Source organism: Schistocerca gregaria, chromosome 6, assembly GCF_023897955.1.
Source record: "Schistocerca gregaria isolate iqSchGreg1 chromosome 6, iqSchGreg1.2, whole genome shotgun sequence".
Classification (NCBI taxonomy): domain Eukaryota; kingdom Metazoa; phylum Arthropoda; class Insecta; order Orthoptera; family Acrididae; genus Schistocerca; species Schistocerca gregaria.
This window is the reverse complement of record NC_064925.1, coordinates 192,885,719-192,908,180: the sequence shown is the minus strand read 5'-3', so window position 1 is coordinate 192,908,180 and position 22,462 is coordinate 192,885,719. Positions and strand designations below refer to the sequence as shown.

The window sequence follows — 22,462 nt, the reverse complement described above, 5'->3', positions numbered from 1 at the left end:
TAAGGAAGGAAGTATCTTTCACGACACTGAAGTCACATGTGGTAGGATGAAAGGTCAAATCCTCATCCAACCATCTAGATAGAGGTTTTCCTAAATTGCTTAGGGCAAATGCTGGAATGGTTCTTTTGTAAAAGAAACAGCCTATTTCCTTCTTCATTCTTCTCCAGTCTTTGCTTATCTCATCATTGATAGACATTACCGCCTCCCCCTTATCTTTGTTTGATGAATACATCCTTTATGTACATAGCAACAGGGGCCATCAAAGGCTCTCTTTTTGTAATGTATTGTAAAATGAGGTGAATAGATTTATACTTCTGTTGCACCTGCTTTGATGTTGCAGAGCCTTTAACAGTGATGGAAATAAATCGGTTAACAAGTGTTGGTGACAATTTCAATTTGCCATAACAGATTAAGAAACAGAAGCAAACAAATTGGTTTGACCCCAGTTTTGTTTTATTCTGAAACAAGTTCAAAATGAAGTGTTTTAAGAAATATGCATATGCTTAGACCTACTGTGACATAAATCATATTCTTTTATATCAAAGAAAAGAGAAAAACAGACTATTTACAATGCTAAAAAATGTTTAGCAGAAATGTTTATATATCCTCTATTATTCTATACCTCCATATTCACCATGTGATTTTGAGAAAATGTGACACAAAGCAAGTGGCCAGGTAAACACACAAACATCTGGTGTGTAAGCAAGAGAGGTTATGTCTGATTTCATAGAAACTGGGCTCTGTGCCTCTTATTACATGTACGTGGCACTAGAACACTATCATACTGGTGCTCTCTGAAATGACTGCTTATTCAACCCTCGAGGAGGTGCACCTGTTTACAAAGTATGCCAATAATAAATAGCATTGTTTTTTGCCATTCCATTAATGTTTTATATTTGCAAGCCCATGCCCATTCCTTCATTATTTGCTTCAGCTAATACAGTAATAAGTCCTCTTGCCATAGATCCATGTGAGTAGCAGTAATAAAAAATATACAGCAAGACAGGTGAGAAAAGAATCTATGATCCATGCAAGTAAGTGATCCAGATTCTGAGCTGTCAGCACAATCTCAAAATGAGGATTGGAAATCAAATAAGCAGTTGGTTAGGTTTGATGCAACTGTTTGGTTTAATGCTTAGAGCAGGTCATTACTCTGAGGTAACACTTGTGTGCAGCTAGGTTCATTTTGTTACTGTTTGATTAAAGTGTGATCTACATGGTGTAATTTTAGCTTATTTTATCATTGTTTAGTTAAACTAAGATTAAACTGTAATTTTGTTCCTACATACCTTGATAACATGAAGACAGCTACTCCTTACATATACAAAAAGTGCACCATTTAATAAGAAATTTACAGGCAAATACTCAACTTCTTATCTCTCCTAATAATAGTGTACACTCACTGAAATACTAATTTAAGATATTAGGAAACAATCTAGCCCTGACAAAGCTTTTAATTCATTACAAAGAGTGAGTTTTAGCACATGGCATATCGTTGTTTGACAGTTAACATCAGTCTGCCAGGTGTGTGGAGCAAACTGTGTCTTTTTGGCAAACAGATTAACTGCAGGAGTTATGGCCTTGACTTAACTTGCTCCACCCTGCCCATCCCTCAGTCTGTCTCCAACAGATACCTCGCATATATCTTCTTCTTGTACCCATTCTTGGGAACTGTGAGCCCCAGGGTGCCATATTTTGACATCCTTGAGGAGTCCTTTAATTGACTTAAACCATAAATTGGATATGTAAATAAAATAGAAAGAAACTTCCACATGGGAAAATATATATTAAAAACAAAGATTCCAAGACTTACCAAGCAGAAAAGTGCCGGCAGACAGGCACAATGAACAAAACACACACAAACACACACACAGAATTACTAGCTTTTGCAATCGATGGTTGCTTCTTCAGGAAGGAGAGGGAAAGACGAAAGGATGTGGGTTTTAAGGGAGAGGGTAAGGAGTCATTCCAATCCCAGGAGCGGAAAGACTTCCCTTAGGGGAAAAAAAGGACAGGTGTACACTCGCGCTAGCGCGCACGCATAAGCGCGCGCGCGCCCACCCACACACACACACACACACACACACACACACACACACACACACACACACACACACACACACACACACACACACATCCATCCAATGGATATGATTGCACATAATGGTTTACTTTTTGAATTCTGTCAGAAACCACCTAGTAGGCTCATTTCTCTGCCGTTTATTTCCACGTTTGTAACTGTAATGGTTGAGGCTGTATTAAAAACTAATGGGTGGTGGAAGAAGCCTTCATGTATGCCAGGAGGCATTTGACCCACAGCACACATCATATGAACTCATGGTTTCACATGATGCAACAAATGAGTGACTAAAAGCTTAGTATCAGTGGAAAGTGAGGGAAACAGGCTTCAGATGTGAGTGTGAATGAACAATTCTTTATTATTCCCTTTGGCTTGAACAAATATTTTAGCAAGCAGTCATCAAGGATGCAATCTGGCATTGTCCAGTAATATTCCTGTGTTAGTGGGACATAGGTGGTGCAGATCTCCCGTAGTGAACACATGTTGCCCAGAGGTGAGATGCTTACTCAGCATTGCTGCAATGCCAGGTATTGAGTTGATGAAGTCAGTCACAGCCTTGTGGCCGGAAGCTAGTGGTAGACAGCAAAGACTTCTTATGTTGGAGACAAGTGTTGCAGAGATGTGGCATGTGAAAGTGTTTTCCAGAATCAAGCTTTGGATTAGTGGCTGAGAGAGATGGCCGCTGGCACATAGCTGCATTGCCATCCTGGCCATACATTCTTGCCTCGGACTGTGAGGTGGTGGCAGATGGTTCAGCAGGCAGTCTCATAGAGGCAGTGGCAGAGGTGGGCTGTGTCACAAGTAAGCCATTGTCTGGTGTGGGACAGCCCAGCTGTACCAATAATGACTGCATTAGAAGGACACCGTTGATCTTGCTGCAGCTACTGTAATGCAGCAGACATTGTTAAGTAGTCCAGCAATGCCAGTGACGTACTTCTGTGGGCCAGAGGTTTTAATACAGCTGTCTGGAGCTGACTGTGTGATAGACGTGTTCAAGGTATGGGTGATGCAAGGCAGGTGGTGGTTAGAGCAGGAGTGATCCTGAAGTGGAGGGTGCTGACAGATCATTCATTGCAGCTGCTGCAGACTACATACTACATTAAGACTTGCTGTGGTCTATTCTGCTGCACATTTAGAGTGTACCCTACATCAAAGTTAAGCATTTGTGACATGCGCTGTTCACACTTTCCTGATCAGTTAGTCCACTCTTCTACAATTCCTCAGCTGCAACATACTGTTTCCCAAAATCTGAACCACCATGTGGTGGTTTTCCTGATGTTAGTGTTCTCTCAGCAGCATACAGTCACAGGTAACTGCTTTCTAAATGTGTTATGAGGGTAGGGATATGCAAATAACAAAATGGCTAGTGGATTGCCCACCATGCTCATGTCATCTCTCTGAGGATCAAATTATGTGAATATTAACTACAGTGTGCTGTGCACTATGTCAGTGGAAGCAAATAAAAAAGCAATAAGGCAGTAAGAGGAGAGATCTATGATTGTGGGACATGTGATCAGCATATCACCAATCCCTCAAGCCATTATTGCTAGCAGATGAACCCTGATAATGCCTCTGCTTCTTTATTCAAGCAGCTCCTTATATGTCCTCACAAGGGCTCAAAAAGACTGAGGTACTGGGAATTGAATCTGGGTCTTTCTACACTGAAAGTAGTGAAGCTAAGCATTTGGCTATGGAGCCAGTTGGACTGTTACATTTAAGGAAATGACAGCTAGAAATCATTTCACCAGTTGTCAGAGAGGTATGAGTAGCCCAGCTGTGATCATGAAATTTCAGTGACTCCTACAGTTGGCACCGTTGTCCCCAGAATTGATTGTAACACCCTGGTTCTGAGTCAGTTGCTTGGGAGAAATGAACAGGACAAAACTGTTTTAGCAGTACATGGGAAGTGAGGATGGTGAAATACCCTCATACTTCAAGAAAGATGTAATAATCGAAATACTAAAGCAAGCAGCTGCTGACAAATGTTTTACTAAACAATTAGTTTGACAAGTCATGGTTGTAAAATGTTAACATAAATTATCTTCAGAATAACAGATTGGCTGGTAGAAGATGACTGAAAGAAGATAAGTTGTAGTTCTGAAGAAATATAAGAACGCAAGTGTTGATACTGGCTATAAATGAATGTTATCCAGATGAAATTAAAGGTGTAAGGTTTGTTGATTATACTGTACCATCAGAGGTAGTACATTATTTCAGAGGATCATTTGAATCGATGGACAGTGTCTGGAAAAGATCACAGTGTGAAGATAAAGTAAGTAAAGAGTAATGAAGTCCTGACAAATGAAATTGGTAGATGTTGAGGGAATAGGGTAAGGAAGTAAGACATTGAAATGCTGGGCATGTTGTGTTGTTTGGGGTGTAAAATAACTGACAGTTGCAGAACTAAACATGACATAAAATGGAGATGAGCAACAGTAAAGAAGATTTTGTTGAAAAAGAGATGTATGTTAATGTCAGCTGTAAATTGAAGTATTAGGAAGTCTTTTCTGAATGTAATTATCTTTAGTGTTGCAATGTGGATGATGATTAGTATTAACAAGACGAGCTTAGAAACTTTTCAAAACTGATGACACAGAAGAATGTTGAACGTTCAGTGAGTATATTGAATAGTTGATGAAGGTATGCTGTATCATGTCGAGCAACTGTCGGTTTGCTAATGAAGAAAAGTGTGAGGGAAATATTGTAGAGGGAGACCAAGGGACAAATACAGTAAGCAGGTTCAAATAGATGTAGGTTGCAGTTGTTATCCAGAGAAGAAGAGACTTACCATACACTAAAATGCAAAGTGTCGTTAGAGTGGATGATGATGACTACTAAATGGCCATTGAATTATATGGAGGCAAGTTTGCTGTTTTCATTGAAACTATGTTAACCAGTCTTGGTAAGCATACATTCCATTTGAATATATATCATTTTATAAAAATGTAAGGGCAGCTTAAATAAAATAGAAAGAAACTTCCACATGGGAAAAATATATTAAAAACAAAGATTCCAAGACTTACCAAGCGGGAAAGTGCCGGTAGACAGGCACTAGAAATTTTGTGTGTGTGTGTGTGTGTGTGTGTGTGTGTGTGTGTGTGTATTTTATTGTGCCTGTCTACCGGCGCTTTCCCGCTTGGTAAGTCTTGGAATCTTTGTTTTTAATAAGGGCAGCTTAAGATTAATGTAAAAGACAATCATATAAATGTTGAGCATATTGTCATATAGCATTTGTAAAGTATTTGTTCGGTCACAGGCAAATATTTATTCTGACAATTTTTAATAATAATGCCACAAGCTGTGCTGCATGCATTGTGCTTTAGAAGTTAGTATCACTGGCTGGTGGGCTGCAGACCACCAGTTCAAATTCAATCACCAGAATATACATTCTAACCAAAGAACACTGTAATTCATTGCTCTAACAGTACACGCATATGCAAGACAAGATACAATACAATTAGCAATACACAAGTGGCCGGTAGAGCATTCTGCTCAGGCCTACATATCATTAGTTTTAACAGAGGTGCAGGTTGAGCACACAAGTGCTGTTGTATTAGCAGGCTGATTGGTCTCTTGTGACCAAATCAAGGGCAAATTTTACCTGTAAACTACGAAGTGAGCACTATTCTCATGTACATTTCTTCTGTGGTCAATGTAGGTTGTTGAGTCGTGCGACATGCTGCCACTGGTGCATAGGGTCAGAAGTGGTGGGAGTGCAGGCAACATGGTAGGACAGGCAACACTGGTGCAGTGTCCATTTCCATGTCAGAGTCCATCCCCAAAGGAGGAGGTTGCGGTGAAGATCATGGAACAGGTGGCGCTGGCTGTGGTGGTGGTGACAACATTGGAGATGTCGGATGTGACACCACCGGCGCCAGGATCCTGCCATGGCCTGTGACGGCTGAAGGGGGCGTCCACAGCAGAGGATACAGTTGTGAAAGTGTCAACAGCATTGGTTGAGAAGGCAGGCGCATGAAGTATGATGTAAGAGACTGGAGGGCAGACAAAGGACATGCTGGTGGTGGAGGTGCACGCAGTGTGCAGCCATCCATGTGAGGTTGTAGGTGGTCAATGTGTTGCGAAGCCCTTCCCTCAGCCACATGGACAACAGAGAGGTGTCTGCCATGAGTACTACTGATTATCGATGGCATCAATTTCGGTCAACAGCCAAACTTGCAAGCACAAATAACTGTGCCAGGCTGGGAATAGTGTGGAACCAGTGCTAGCAGATGGTCTGTCATCAGCTGAAGCAGATGGAGCTGCTGCTGCTGCTGCTACTCAAGAAGAGATTTAAGCACTGGTTCCTTGGAAATTAAACTCAAAGGACTAAGGACTGAAGTGGAACATGCGGAGTCAAATACTGTACTTACTGCCAAAACATGTTCTAACCCTGAATACTGTAATTTATTGCTCGAACAGTACACACACATGGAAAACAAGGTACAATGCAATTAGCAATACACAAGTGGCCAGCAGAGCCTTGTGCTGCTGCCTTTGTATTCATTGGTTCCAGCAGGGGTCACAGCTGGCAGACTGTACACATAATATCTGTCGTATTAGCAGGCCAGGTGGCCTCTAGTGGGGAACAAGCACAAACTTCACATGCAAACTATGAAGTGGTGCACCAACAAAATTGATGATTCCAGCAATATACTTAGTATTTATCATTTCTAGAAGGTTCTCAAAACTTATGTTAGGTTGTATTCTTGAATATTCAGTGTCTGTAAAAATAGCACATTTGGCCAAGGAGACAGTTCTGGTGTCTGAACAGTGGTGTTCATAGAAAAACATGTTTTCAGTGATAAATGTTTTATTTCACTGACATCCCTACTTCCAGATTCAGATTAGATTGTGGTTACAATGTGACATTGTTTGGTCGAGATTAGGACGGTTGACATTTTAAAAAATATCAGGAATCTGATATACTGATGGTCTTCAGTCAAATGAGAGGTTTGATGCCACTCTCAATGCTACTCTATCCTTTTCATGATTGATCATCTCTGAGTAACTACTGGAACCTGTGTCCTTCTGAATCTGCGTACTGTATTCATCTCTTTCTCTCTCTCTGATTTTTACCCTCCACACTTCCCTCCAGTACTAAATTGACGATCCCTTAATGCCTCAGAATGTGTCCTACCAATCTACCCATTCTTCTAGTCAAGTTGTGCAATTTGTCTTCTCTCAGTTCTGTTCAGTACCTCATCATTAGTTACACCACATTTCAAAAGTATCTATTCTCTTCTTGTTTAAACTGTTCATTATCCATGTTTGACTTCCATACATGGCTACACTGCATACAAATACTTTCAGAAACGACTTCCTGACACTTAAATCTATACTCAATGTTAAAAAATTCCTATTCTTCAGAAACGTTTTCCTTGCCATTGCCAGTCTACATTTCATATCCTGTCTACTTCGACCATCATCAGTTATTTTGCTCCCCAAATAGCAAAACTCCTTTACTACTTTAAGTGTCCCATTTCCTAATCTAATTCCCTCACCTTAACCTGATATAATTTGACTACATTCAATGATCCTCATTTTGCTTTTGTTGACACCTTACATACTCCTTTCAAAACATTGTGCATTCTGTTAAACTGCTCTTCCAAGTCCTTTGCTGTCTCTGATACAATTACAATGTCATTGGCAAACCTTAATATCTTTATTTTTTTCTCCCTGGACTTTATTTGCTATGCCAAATTTTTCTTTTGTTTCCTTTACTGCTTGCTCAATCTACAGATTGAATAACATTAGGGATAGACCACATCACGGTCTCACTCCCTTCTCAAAAACTGCTTCCCTTTCGTGCCCCTTAATGCTTCTAATTGCTATTTGGTTTCCATACAAATTGTAAATACCCTCTCATGCCCTGTGTTTTACTCCTGTCACCTTTAGAATTTGAGAGAGAGTATTCCAATCAAAATTATCAAAATCCCCCCCCCCCCCCCTCCCTCCCTCCGGGTCTGGGGGTTAGAATAGGCCCAAGGTATTCCTGCCTGTTGTAAGAGGTGACTAAAAGGAGTTTCACGTTTTTCAGCCTTTATGTGATGGTATCCTGTAGGGTTTGACCTCCATTCTTCAAAATTTTCCCAAAGAGTGAGCCAATTGGGGAAGAGCACCTTACATAATGCATCATGTCCATCGTGCATTGAGATCATCCTCCAGTGACATTGTGGCAGTTTTTTCCACCACCTGGCTGAGCTACAGCAAGTTTTAAGCTTTACACCTGTTATCTGCATTGCCCTCCAGGAAACCTGGTTCCTGGCAATGTGGGCCACTGCCCTCCAAAGCTATAATGGATATTACAGGAACCGTAGTAATTATAACTGTGTGTCAGGTGAAGTTTGTGTTTATGTCATCAACCCAGTTTGTAGTGAACCTGTGCCCCTTCAAACCCCTCTTGACTCTGTGGCTGTCAGAATAAGGATGGGGTAGGGAATAACTGTCTGCAATGTATATCTTCCTCCAGATGGTACAGTACCCCTGAATGTGTTAGCTGCACTGATTGATCAACTCCCTGAACCTTCCCTACTTTTGGGAGATTTTAATGCCCATATCCCCTTGTGGGGTGGTACAATGCTTACTGGCCAAGGCAGAGATGTCGAAACTTTACTATCACAGTTTGACCTATGCCTCTTAAATACTGTGGCTACCACACATTTCAGTGTGGCTCATGGTAGCTACTCAGCCATTGATTTATCAATTTGCAGATCAGGACTTCTCCCATCTATCCACTGGAGAGCACGACGACCTTCGCTGTGGGGTAGTGACCACTTCCCCATGTTCCTGTCATTGGCCCAGCGTCAGGCCCATGGATGTCTGCCCATATGGACTTTAAAAAAGGCAGACTGAGAAACATTCACTTCTGCTGTTACTGTTGAACCTCTCCTGTATGGTAACATCGGTGTGATGGTTGAGCAGGTGCCTACAACAATTGTTTCAGCGGCAGAAAACATGATCCCACACTCTTTAGGGTGCCCGAGGAGTAAGGCAGTACCTTAGGGGTGACCAGAAATCGCTAAAGCAATTGAGTGCCGACCAACTCTACAGTGGCACAAACCACACCCTTCCCAAGAGCATCTCATAGCCTTTAAATGGCTCCATGCCCATGTTTGCTACCTTATCAAATGATGGAAGCAGGAGTGTTGGGAGAGATAAGTCTCGACCATTGGGTGCCTTATGTCACCTTTCGAAGTCTGGGCAAAGATCAAACATCTTTTCGGGTGCCAGACCCCAAGAGGTGTTCCCGGTGTTACCATAAATGGTGTGTTATCTACTGATGCAAATGTAATTGCCGAGCACTTTGCTTGAGCCTCTGCATCAGAGAATTACCCCCAGCCTTTTGTACACTCAAACAGCACCTGGAAGGGAATGTCCTCTCATTCACTACATGATGCAGTGAATCCTATAATGCCCCATTTACAGAGTGGGAGTTCCTCAGTGCACTTGCACATTGCCCTGATACAGCAACTGGGTCTGATCAGATCCACAGCCAGATGATTAAACATTTCTCATCTGACTACAAGTGACATCTCCTCATCATCTTCAACCAGATCTGGTGCGGTGGTGTCTTTCTATCACAATGGTGGGAGAGCACCATCATTCTGGCGACATTCCAGTGCTCAAACATGGTAAAAACCCACTTGATGTGGATAGCTATGGGCCCATCAGCCTCACCAACGTTCTTTGTAAGCTGCTGGAACGTATGGTATATCAGTGGTTGGGTTGAGCCCTGGAGTCACGTTGCCTGATGGCTCCATGTCTGGGCAGCTTCCACCAGGGTCGCTCTACCACTGACAATATTGTGTCCATAAAGTCTGCCATCCGAACAGCCTTTTCCAGACCCCAACACCTGATTCCCATTTTTTTTTTTTTTTTTTACTTACGTAAGGCATATGACATGGCCTGGCAATATCATATCCTTGCCACAGTGTATCAGTGGGGTCTCAGGTGCATGCTCCCAATTTTTATTCAAAACTCCCTGTCACTCCATACTTTCTGTATCCAAGTTGGTGTCTCCCATAGTTCCATCCATATCCAGGAGGATGGAGCCCTGCAGGGCCCTTTATCAAATGTCTCCTTATTTTCAGTGGCTGTTAACGGTCTAGCAGCAGCTGACGGGCCCTCTGTCTCACTTTCTCTCTATGCAGACGACTTCTGCATTTCGTTTGGCTGCTCCAGTACTTGTCTTGTTGAGCTTTGCCTACAGAGAGCCATCCACATGGTGCAGTCACAGGTCTAGCCCACGGTTTCCGTTTTCAGCCACAAAGTCTTGCGTCAGCATTGTACCATTCATCTGGAACCAGCACATTACCTTAATGACGATCCACTCACTGTAGTGGATGATGATTTATGGTGGAGGACGCTAAACTGCAAGGTCATCAGCGCCCACTGTAGTGGAGACATATTGATTCCTACGACTTGTTTTGACGCTCAGTTGTCTTGGCTCCCTCATTTTCTCAGCTTAAGCAGAAGTTCTGGCAGCACCTCAATGCCCTCCGTTGCCTGAGCAACACCAGTTGGGGTGCAGATCGCTCTATGCTGCTGCAGCTCTACAAAGCCCATGTCCAATCCCGAATTGACCATGCAAGTGTGGTTTATGGTTCGGCAGCACCTTCAGCATTGCATTTACTCAACCCTGTGCACCACTGCGGGGTTCGACTAGTGACAGGAGCTTTTAGGACGAATCTGCTGACCATCATACTAGAGGAGGCTGGTGTCCCTCCATTGCAGATCAGACATGTGCAACTGTTCACCAGTTATGCAGCACACATTCGTAGTTCTCCTGAGCATACAAATTACCGTCTCCTTTTCCTGCCAGTCTTTCATAAAACTTTTCTTTTTTGAAACTTAGGTTTCATATCATGCTCCTAAACTATGGTACGTGATGGATAGATAAAAAATCTACTCACCAAGTGGCAGTATGAGAACACACACAAGAAAGGTTTTAGTTATGCAAGCTTTCACGGCTAGTGGCTCCTCCTTCCAGCAGAAGGGTTGAAGGGGAAGGAAGAGGATTGAAAAATGTACTGGTGAGGTTTAAGTGGAGGGGTAGAGTTTGGAAAAATCACAATGCATAGTGATTAAATGATTTTATAAAGTTTAAAATATCTAGCATCTACATCTACATCGCATTGCTCTTGTTGTTCATTTCTAAATAAATGCTGAATAGGTGCCTTTCTTTGATTTCATTAATTGTTTCAAACAAAAATGAATTAATTTTGTCTAACTCGGCTCCTTCTTATGGATTTGATTTCTTTATTAATCCATGAAACAATTTACATTGTATGGCTTTCATCATTGTATAATAGACAATTTAACAGTTTAAATTTGTTTCTTACACAATAGTTGACAGTGAAATTTTCTTATCTATTTTACACTTTCTGTCTTATATAATTATTATTTCTCCATATAGTTCAACACAGAACTTTAAGAGTTTAAGTAACCTTTTTTAATTCAAGTACTCCATTACTGTTTAATAACTTTTCTTTTGTAAATTTTTTTTAGTTTTTCTTTTAAGGAGGAGATTCTCTCTCTTTCTTTTATGTTTTGTGGTAATTAATTATATAATTTGATGGCACTGTACAGTAGATTCTGTTGGATTTTAACTTTATCTTTTTCTATCCAGATGCAAATTATTGCAGTTCCTAGTTTTGTAACCATTGTCAACATAGTGTCAAATATTTTTTAAATGTAAATAACATTCTGAAAAATATATTCACATGGGTCAGTTAAGATTTCCAACATTTCAAAAAGTTCAAGGCAGTGAGCCATGTTGCCACTCTTGGTCATTATACATACTACTCTTTTCTGCAGTTTGAATATAGCTTCGATATTTTTCCTGTTCACTCCCCAGACTATATCCCATTAGAATGTATATACGCAAAGTATACTGATCTAATACATGAAATAGCGCATGCTGAAGTAAGAAATCTGAGGGCGGAGCATGCTGTAGACATTCTGTTACGAAGTATATTTACATGGTCTTCCCACTTCAACTATCAACTTGCATGCCAAGAAATTTTGTGCTTTCCACCCATTGTATGGGTTCATTACCTAACTTCAGGTTATTATAATATGGATTTTGGTTATGTAAAAGTTCATAGCACTTGTTTTCTTAATATTAAGTGTGACTTTGTTAGCACAATACAGTTGTCTGCAAACAATATTGTATGCCCATGATTTATACTTTGTGGGAAATCATTAATATAAATTAGAAATAGTACTGGACCTACCCTGTGGTACACCTGTATTTATATGTTTGGGGTCAGAAATATGTTTTGCAATAGAGTTGCAGTTACATGATAAATGTGTTATTTCAGTCATCTGTATTCTATTTTCTAGATATGAACCATGGATCTTGCCGTTGGTGGGGAGGCTTGCGTGCCTCAACGATACAGATAGCCATACCGTAGGTGTAACCAAAATGGAGGGGTATCTGTTGAGAGGCCAGACAAACGTGTGGTTCCTGAAGAGGGGCAGCAGCCTTTTCAGTAGTTGCAGGGGCAACAGTCTGGATGATTGACTGATCTGGCCTTGTAACATTAACCAAAATGGCCTTGCTGTTGTGGTACTGCGAACGGCTGAAAGCAAGGGGAAACTACAGTCATAATTTTTCCCGAGGTCATGCAGCTTTACTGTATGGTTAAATGATGATGGTGTCCTCTTGGGTAGAATATTCCAGAGGTAAAATAGTCCCCCATTCTGATCTCCAGCCGGGGACTACTCAGGAGGACGTCATTATCAGGAGAAAGAAAACTGGCATTCTACTGATCGGAGCGTGGCATGTCAGATCCCTTAATCGGGCAGGTAGGTTAGAAAATTTAAAAATGGAAATGGATAGGTTAAAGTTAGATATAGTGGGAATTAGCGAAGTTCAGTGACAGGAGGAACAAGACTTCTGGTCAGGTGAATACAGGGTTATAAATACAAAATCAAATAGGGGTAATGCAGGAGTAGGTTTAATAAGGAATAAAAAAAATAGGTGTACGGGTAAGCTGTTACAAGCAGCATAGTGGACGCAATATTGTGGCCAAGATAAGACACGAAGCCCACGCCTACTACAGTAGTATAAGTTTATATGCCAACTAGCTCTGCAGATGACGAAGAAATTGATGAAATGTATGATGAGGTAAAAGAAACTATTCAGGTAGTGAAGAGAGAAGACAATTTAATAGTCATGGGTGACTGGAATTCATCGGTAGGAAAAGGGAGAAAAGGGAACATAGTAGGTGAATATGGATTGGGGCTAAGAAATGAAAGAGGAAGCCGCCTGGTGGAATTTTGTGCAGAGCATAACTTAATCATAGCTAATACCTGGTTTAAGAATCATCAAAGAAGGTTGTATACATGGAAGATTCCTGGTGATACTAAAAGGTATCAGATAGATTATATAATAATAAGACAGAGATTTAGGAACCAGGTTTTAAATTGTAAGACATTCCAGGGGCAGATGTGGACTCTGACCACAATCTATTGGTTATGGCCTTTAGATCAAAATTGAAGAAACCGCAAAAAGGTGGAAATTTAAGGACATGGGATCTGGATAAGCTGAAAGAACCAGAGGTTGTACAGAGTTTCAGGGAGAGCATAAGGGAACAATTGACAGGAATGGGGGAAAGAAATACAGTAGAAGAAGAATGGGTAGCTTGCGGGATGAAGTAGTGAAGGCAGCAGAGGATCAAGTAGGTAAAAAGACGAGGGTTAGTAGAAATCCTTGGGTAATGGAAGAAATATTGAATTTAATCGATGAAAGGAGAAAATATAAAAATGCAGTAAATGAAGCAGGCAAAAAGGAATACAAACGTCTCAAAAATGAGATCGACAGGAAGTGCAAAATGGCTAAGCAGGGATGGCTAGAGGACAAATGTAAGGATGTAGAGGCTTATCTCACTAGGGGTAAGATAGATACTGCCTACAGGAAATTTAGAGAGACCTTTGGAGATAAGAGAACCACTTGTATGAACATCAAGAGCTCAGATGGAAACCCAGTTCTAAGCAAAGAAGGGAAAGCAGAAAGGTGGACGGTGTACATAGAGGGATTGTACAAGGGCAATGTACTTGAGGACAATATTATGGAAATGGAAGAGGATGTAGATGAAGATGAAATTGGAGATACGATACTGCGTGTAGAGTTTGACAGAGCACAGACAGACCTGAGTCGAACCAAGGCCACGGGAGTAGACAACATTCCATTAGAACTACTGACGGCCTTGGGAGAGCCAGTCCTGACAAAACTCTACAATCTGGTGACCAAGATGTATGAGACAGCCGAAATACCCTCAGAATTCAAGAAGAATATAATAATCCCAATCCCAAACAAAGCAGGTGTTGACAGATGTGAAAATTATCAAACTATCAGTTTAATAAGCCACAGCTGCAAAATACTAACACGAATTATTTACAGACGAATGGAAAAACTAGTAGAAGCCGACCTCGGGGAAGATAAGTTTGGATTCCATAGAAATGTTGGAACACGTGAGGCAATACTGTCCCTACGACTTATGTTAGAAGCTAGATTAAGGAAGGGCAAACCAACGTTTCTAGCATTTGTAGACTTAGAGAAAACTTTTGACAATGTTGATTGGAATACTCTCTTTCAAATTCTGAAGGTAGCAGGGGTAAAATACAGGGAGCGAAAGGCTATTTACAATTTGTACAGAAACCAGATGGCAGTTATAAAGAGTCGAGGGACATAAAAGGGAAGCAGTGGTTGGGAAGGGAGTGAGACAGGTTGCAGTCTCTCTCCGATGTTATTCAATCTGTATATTGAGCAAGCAGTGAAGGAAACAAAAGAAGAATTCGGAGTAGGTATTAAAATCCATGGAGAAGAAATAAAAACTTCGAGGTTCGCCGATGACATTGTGATTCTGTCAGAGACAGCAAAGGACTTGGAAGAGCAGTTGAACGGAATGGATAGTGTCTTGAAAGGAGGATATAAGATGAACATCAACAAATGCAAAACGAGGATAATGGAATGTAGTCGAATAAAGTCGGGTGAGGCTGAGGGAATTAGATTAGGAAATGAGACAATTAAAGTAGTAAAGGAATTTTGCTATTTGGGGAGCAAAATAACTGATGATGGTGGAAGTAGAGAGCATATAAAATGTAGACTGGCAATGGCAAGAAGTAATGTTAGTACCTCATGGCTCATACCCTTATAATAGACCTAGTACAAGACTTGTCCCATACATCCTCCTACCACCACCTACGCCAGTTCGGTTACTAACATTACCTATCACATCAAAGGCAGGGCTACCTGTGAAACCAGTCATGTGATCTACAAGCTAAGCTGCTACCACTGTGCTGCATTCTATGTAGGCATTACAACCAACAAGCTGTCTGCCTGCTTGAACGGCTACCGACAAATTGTAACCAAAAAACAAGTGAAGCACCCTGTTGCTAAACACACTGCCAAAAATGATACCCCTCATCTCAATGACTGCTTCACAGCCTGTGCCATATGGATCCTTCCCACCAACACCAGCTTTTCTGAATTGTGCAGGTGGGAACTTTCCCTGCAATACATCCTATGTTCCCGTAATCCTCCTGGCCTCAACCTTTGTTAGTCATTGTCCTCACCCAGCCAGTCCCCTCCCTGTTCCCATTTCAGCGTGTGTGTCTGTGTGTGTGTAAACTAGCTTTAAATAATAATAATAGTAATAATAATAGTAATAATAATAGTAATAATAATAGTAATAATAATAATAGTAATAATAATAGTAATAATAATAGTAATAGTAGTAGTAGTAATAGTAGTAGTAATAGTAGTAGTAATAATAATAAACCTCATTTTTATCCAGTTAAATTAACAAATGTTTTTCATCATTTCAGTCACTGACAGCCAAAACAAGATCTGATTCTGACTGTCCAACAGGAGTAGTATCTTCCAAATTTTTCTCTGAGAAGAACCAGAATAAAATTAAAACTAAATCCGATGACATGGTTGTAATGAGAGCTTTGCCTGCAATTATTGAAGAACAACCAGGGAAACATGAAAATGACATAAAGAAAGTGATCATAACATGTGCAAAAGCAACAGATACTAAAGACTTGATACAGGTGAGGGAGCAGTGTATCTCAGCTATGCTGCCTCTTGAAGACTCTACTATGAAAATGTCAAGTGAGCGAACTCCATATGAAAATAAGGAAATATCAAGAGCAGTTGGCATCCAACATCAAAATTCAGATTTATCTGCTGAAGTTGGAGCAACAGAGAGAGCATCTCCCAAAAAGTATGTACCCGAATCAGTGCAGAGTCCAGTATCTGTGAGAAAACAAGTTTCTTATGATCAACATAAAACTACCTGTTCTGACAGTCATCCCCAGTGCCCAGCTCTACGACTTTTGCAGTCCCTTCCACCCACTGGAATGGAAGGTCCAGTACCATCACTGCCTCCACCGCTGCCCCATGGGATTGGAGCACCACCACCACCACCACCACCACCACCACCACCACCACCACCACCACCACCACCACCACTTCCTTCTCTCCCTCCTCCTCCAGGAATTGGAGGACTACCTCCTCCGCCCCATGGTATGGCAGGCCCTTCACCACCTCACCCTCCATCCCCTCCACCCCCTGAAATCGGAGTCCCTCCGCCACCACCACACTCTCCGCCTCCTCCACCCCCCCTCCTCCTCGGAATAGGAGGCTCCCATCCGTCACCCCCTCCACTCCCTGGGACGGCGGCCCCTCCGCCGCCCCCTCCGCTCCCTGGGACGGGGGCCCCTCCGCCGCCCCCTCCGCTCCCTGGGACGGGGGCCCCTCCGCCGCCCCCTCCGCTCCCTGGGACGGGGGCCCCTCCGCCGCCCCCTCCGCTCCCTGGGACGGGGGCCCCTCCGCCGCCCCCTCCGCTCCCTGGGACGGGGGCCCCTCCGCCGCCCCCTCCGCTCCCTGGGACGGGGGCCCCTCCGCCGCCCCCTCCGCTCCCTGGGACGGGGGCCCCTCCGCCGCCCCCTCCGCTCCCTGGGACGGGGGCCCCTCCGCCGCCCCCCTCCGCTCCCTGGGACGGGGGCCCCTCCGCCGCCCCCTCCGCTCCCTGGGACGGGGGCCCCTCCGCCGCCCCCTCCGCTCCCTGGGACGGGGGCCCCTCCGCCGCCCCCTCCGCTCCCTGGGACGGGGGCCCCTCCGCCGCCCCCTCCGCTCCCTGGGACGGGGGCCCCTCCGCCGCCCCCTCCGCTCCCTGGGACGGGGGGCCCTCCGCCGCCACCTCCGCCCCCTGGGACGGGGGGCCCTCCGCCGCCACCTCCGCCCCCTGGGACGGGGGGCCCTCCGCCGCCACCTCCGCCCCCTGGGACGGGGGGCCCTCCGCCGCCACCTCCGCCCCCTGGGACGGGAGGGCCACTGCTACCCCCTCCGCCCCCTGGGATGGGAATCCCTCCTCCTCCTCTTCCTCCTCTAGGAGCAGTTGGTGGTCCCCCACCTCCAGTACCAGGTGGTCCAATGCCACTGCCAGTGCCACCTGTTGGAGGTTGGGCTGCTGGAAAAGCCAGTGAGTATTCACAACTTCTGCTTATCTTCAATGCTGTAGCTCTAATTATATTTGCATATTTTGTCTTTGGTGTGGATTAAAATGGAACTGAAAATATTGTTTCCATTATTCCACTTGCATTGGTTCTAATTCCTCAGGTGCAAATTGTTTGAGTGTTAAGATTTTTTTATATTGAACTGATACTGTGGTTTTGCATTTTCACCCTATAATTGTGAATCCAGTAGTGGATCCTGGACATGTTGCAGGTAAGAAAACTAACATCAGTGCTTGATGTGTGCTTCAGTTTTGTTTTGATTTGATTCTTTCCTTAAACTGGTTTTTCCTTCTTTGTGTTGTCAAAGATGATAGGCTTCACAAATGGAAAATCAGCCAGAACTGCAGAGAAATATAACTGCTTGGAGCGCGGTTGCAAGTTGTGGTACTTTGTAAATCAAAGAAGGCTTAGTTATCATTTTATAGTGTGCTAAGAAGAAGATTGTGATTTTTCATATCATAAACTGTTTGCTAACTGGAGTTGTTGTTCCACATAGCATCATAATTTGTTACTCAATTATTAACTTTGGATAAAGTGGAGCCTAAAATGGCATCTTAGTGCTGTATATAAGTGGTTGAATTGCCTTCGATGTCTAATGATGTCCTGTTGTGTTTATAATATTATCCTCATGACAGTCTCTGCATTTGAATGGTTGTTTCAACATCTGGAAAATAGAAGGCTGTGTTTGAGAATAATTGGACAGTAAACCTAAATTTTAGTTTACTACATCTAATAGGTGTATCTACACTCTGCATTACTTTTGTGACTTCTAGTACTGTGAATTGAAAGAAGAAATAATTATTCTTTTATCAAGTAGATTGAAATTGGTACCAAGAAAGTGTATTTTTCATGCTAGAAACTAATAGTGAGAAAAGACTCAGGACATTGCTAACAAATATTTAGTAGAGAACTCAAAAAATGACTCTCCAACCCTATTGGTAGAAAATAAAAAAAAAGAATTAAGAAGGTCCACGGTAATAGAACCAGCACAGAAATTTTAGCAGATACAGTCAACAAACAGCTAAACTGTGACAATCCCCAAAAATTTCTTCAAATAAAGACAGAAACCCAAATAAATCCATTTAAGTATTCTTAGGAACTACAAGGCTCAAGAACTAAACAGGAAATGGAGAAAATTGAACATATCCGTAACTCTTAAATCATGCTGCAGAACCAGCAGAGATATCACTAAACCAGTGGTTGGTGAAAATCTGGAACAAAGGGAAGTTACCACAACACTGAACTACAGCTGTAATACATCCAGTACATAGAAACAGAGAAAAACAAAGCCAGATAACTACAAGGGGATTCCCCTCTTCGGGTGCACATACATCTTGTCAAGATTTCTGTAAAGATAAACTTGACTGGGAACTAGGAGACTACCAAGGACGATTTAGATCCTGTAGAAGCACACCAGAACTGGTGATCACCTCAAAACAAATAATGGATATTTACAAAAGAAGCCATTAAAAACAAGTGATAGCCTCATTAGACTTAAAGGTTTAGGATTATATGTAGAGATTTTCAGTTATAGTCGTATAAAGGAACTTTTGATTTCACCCCAAATTTAAAAAATGTAAAAATTAAGCCTCAGAAACAAAAAATTCCAAGTAAATTCAAAGGAGAACTATCATAAAACTCTACTATCATGATAAAAATTGGGCTAAGACAGGGTGATGGCAAATCTCCACTACTCTCCAAGTGTTTTTGGAAATACTTGGTGAGAAAATGGCACAAAGAAAATCTAAAGAAAATATAAACTGGACCCAAGTAAGATGAAATAAACAGAAGTTCCTACAGACTGGTCAGAAATCAAATAATAAATGTTCAAAATAAAGTAAAAGAAATAGGACTCCATATACCATTCAAAAAGATAGATGATTATAACACACACACTAGTAATATACCACATAAAAGTAAACAACAGAAAACCAAAAATAGTGGAATAGTTTAAATACCTAAGAGAAATTATAACATCCAACCAGAATAAAATTGCTGCTTAGCAAGATTAAAGGGATAATTGCTTAAAAACTAACATGGTCCTCATACAATGAAAAATATCTATTTATCAAGAAGAAAAAACAACTAAAAGTGAACTCTTTTTAAAGTCAATCACAGAAACAATATTGATAAAATCCTAAAAGTACAGGTAATAACTAGGACATACAGAAAAAAATTCAAAAAGAGACACAATGGAGGATAGTGCCAGATGAAGTGATGTATATGAACAGGAGCCTATTACAGATGCTATATGTAAGAAGAGGATGTCATTTTTTGGCCACATGAGGAAACCAGAAGAAAAAATTAGAGAGAAAGGCCACAAGTAGAATGACTCAACAAAGTTATAGAACTTATAGAAGAACTAGAAATAATTCTGGATGATATGCAAAACAAATCAGAGTGGCTTGAGAAACTGAAAAAACAAGAAAATAAGATTTTAATGAAAAACAAAATGTCTCAGTGAAAAGGGCATTTATACATGAGGAATGTTGGAGATCAGATTGAATGAAGAATAAGAGGGGGATGAGGGGAGAGCAACTCAGAAGGAATGAAACATGTGCTTATCGAAGCAGATTAAAAGCAAGTGACTGTCTAAAGTACTTCAAACTATGAAAGCACGAAGAAAAAGGTTCTTTACAGGCTGTTGTGAGTTGCATGGTATATTAAAGAAAGTGGTTTTCAAAATGAAGTTAATGTATGTCATGGATGCTGATTTAGTTTTTCAGAAATAATAAGCTAATGTCACAGAGCAATTTGAGCCACAAAGTAGGCCATCCATAAGGGAAAGGTGGTGGTGGTGGTGTGGTGGTGGTGTGGTGGTGGTGGTTGAGAGATGACAGCACAACTCCAAAAGAAATGAAATAGTATGCACTCATTAAGTAAGTGAAATTCAAACATTATCAGCTAATATGGCTTAGCTGTGCTAGTACTGCAAGTGGCTGTAAGCAAGGAGAAACATTAGTTGTTACTTTTCCCAATGACTGTATAGTTAAATGATAATGCCAATATCATGGGTAAAATACTTTGGAGGTAAAATAATCTCCAATATGGATCTCCAGGCAGGCACTACTCAGGGTGATATCATCATCAGGACACATAAGACTGCATTCTATGCACCAGTGTGTTCAAAACTAGATAACTCAGTCACGTAAGCAGGTTAGAAAATTTAAAAAGGGGAATGGATCAGCTGAAGTTAAAGTGGAGCAGGATGAACAATTGAACACAGGATCATAAATACGAAATCAAATAGAGGAAATGCAGGAGTAGGACTAACAGTGAATAAATAAATAGGAATGCAGGTAAACTGTCATGAGCAGCATAGTAAATGCATAATTGTACCACAACAGTACAAGTTTGTATGCCAGCTAGCTTCTCAGATGATAGAGAGATTGAAAGAATGTATGAAGAGAGAAAAATAATTTAGATGATTAAGGGAAAGAGAAGTTAGTAATGGGAAGATAACATGGATGAGGAAGATAATATGGAGCCAGGGAAAGGAAAGACGGAGGAAGCCACCAGGTAGAATTTTGTTCGGAGCACAATTCAATCACCACAGACACATTGTTTAAGAATTTCGAAAGAAGTTTGTGTATGTGGAAGAGCCCTGGAGACAAAGAAAAGTTTCAAACTGATTATATAATGGAAAGGAAGAGATTGGTGCTGTTTGTTTTATCTGTGACTAATCCATATAATTCGTCTAATTTCAGTCCTCCTCCTTTTCTATTTAACTTGTTTTTGTTTTTTTGAATTTGTATGACCTGTCTGTACACTGGGGCATAGTGATAAGATTTTTCTAAATGTGCAAGGCCTACGCTACAATACAGACACATTTTACATTTGGTTGACAACCACTAAGTTATTGTCAGGATGAATGGCCATAGGCAGAGGGTGTATACTGGCAACATGCAATATGCTTTTGCTGAAAATGCTCTGCAACATGACAGTCATGACTTTGGTATCTGTTTAAACATATATACCATATGGATTCTTCCCTCAGACACCAGTTTCTCAGAACTCCGAAGGTGGGAATTGGCATTATGATATGGTATTTGTTCCTGCCACACACCTGAGCTTTTAGTTTTCTGTATCTTTATATTTTCGATCTTTCAATTTTTTCCTGTCCCTGACCTCTACCACATCCAGTGTGCTTCACTTTCCACTCTTACTGACTCATGCATGATGTACTGTGTTGGTAATATCTGCCTTGTGTATTACCCTGTGTTCCACCTCTAAGCTCTCAGGTTTTCAAATCTCATCTTATACAGTTCCCCATAACAAGTCTCTCCTTCTCATCCTTTCTAGTAAGTCTTCCCTGACCTGGAGTTCTGGGTGACTTTTCTGAACTTGACCATTTCCTAAACCACACCAGTCCTGTTCCTTCAGCCATCTTCCTCACTCTTCAACCCTTTTGCCAGAAGGAGCCACTGGCTCTAAAAGCTTGCAAATTTCAATATCTTCATATGTGTGTTTTCCATCTAATTAAATTACGTTTTCAAATACAGAAACAGAGGTTGACAGTAGTGCTCCTGGACTTGTGGCGTGGCAGTGAACTTTGAATAGGGAAAATATGGTGCAAAATCTCAATTTTTGCTTTGCAAAATCAGTGGATTAGATTATAGTGAAAAATCCTATCATTTATGGGAGGGACTGGTGGTCTGATGGTGAAGTGTGTACCTGGAGAAATTTTTGTCACCTTGCAAAGTAATATATTAAAAAATTCCCTATCCAAAACCAAACCTGTTCATTTACATATGCCCATACTTCCCCACTTCTGATTTTTTGCTCCTTTTTTCCCCATCTCTCTGCCCCACAATCTTCTGATGCTGTGCCTGTTGGCAGTCTAGTCCCTGCACT

The 22,462-nt window shown here is 41.6% G+C and overlaps 1 protein-coding gene across 1 annotated transcript in view; it reads left to right on the top strand.

Annotated features, from left to right (window-relative positions):
- LOC126278800 (formin-like) overlaps positions 1–22,462 on the top strand; it is a 246,586-nt gene that overhangs the window by 103,852 nt on the left and 120,272 nt on the right. The window contains exons 6-7 of the mRNA XM_049979073.1: positions 15,914–16,501; positions 16,731–17,574. Coding sequence (XP_049835030.1) covers positions 15,914–16,501; positions 16,731–17,574 — 1,432 coding nt within the window. The remainder of the gene's footprint in view (positions 1–15,913; positions 16,502–16,730; positions 17,575–22,462) is intronic.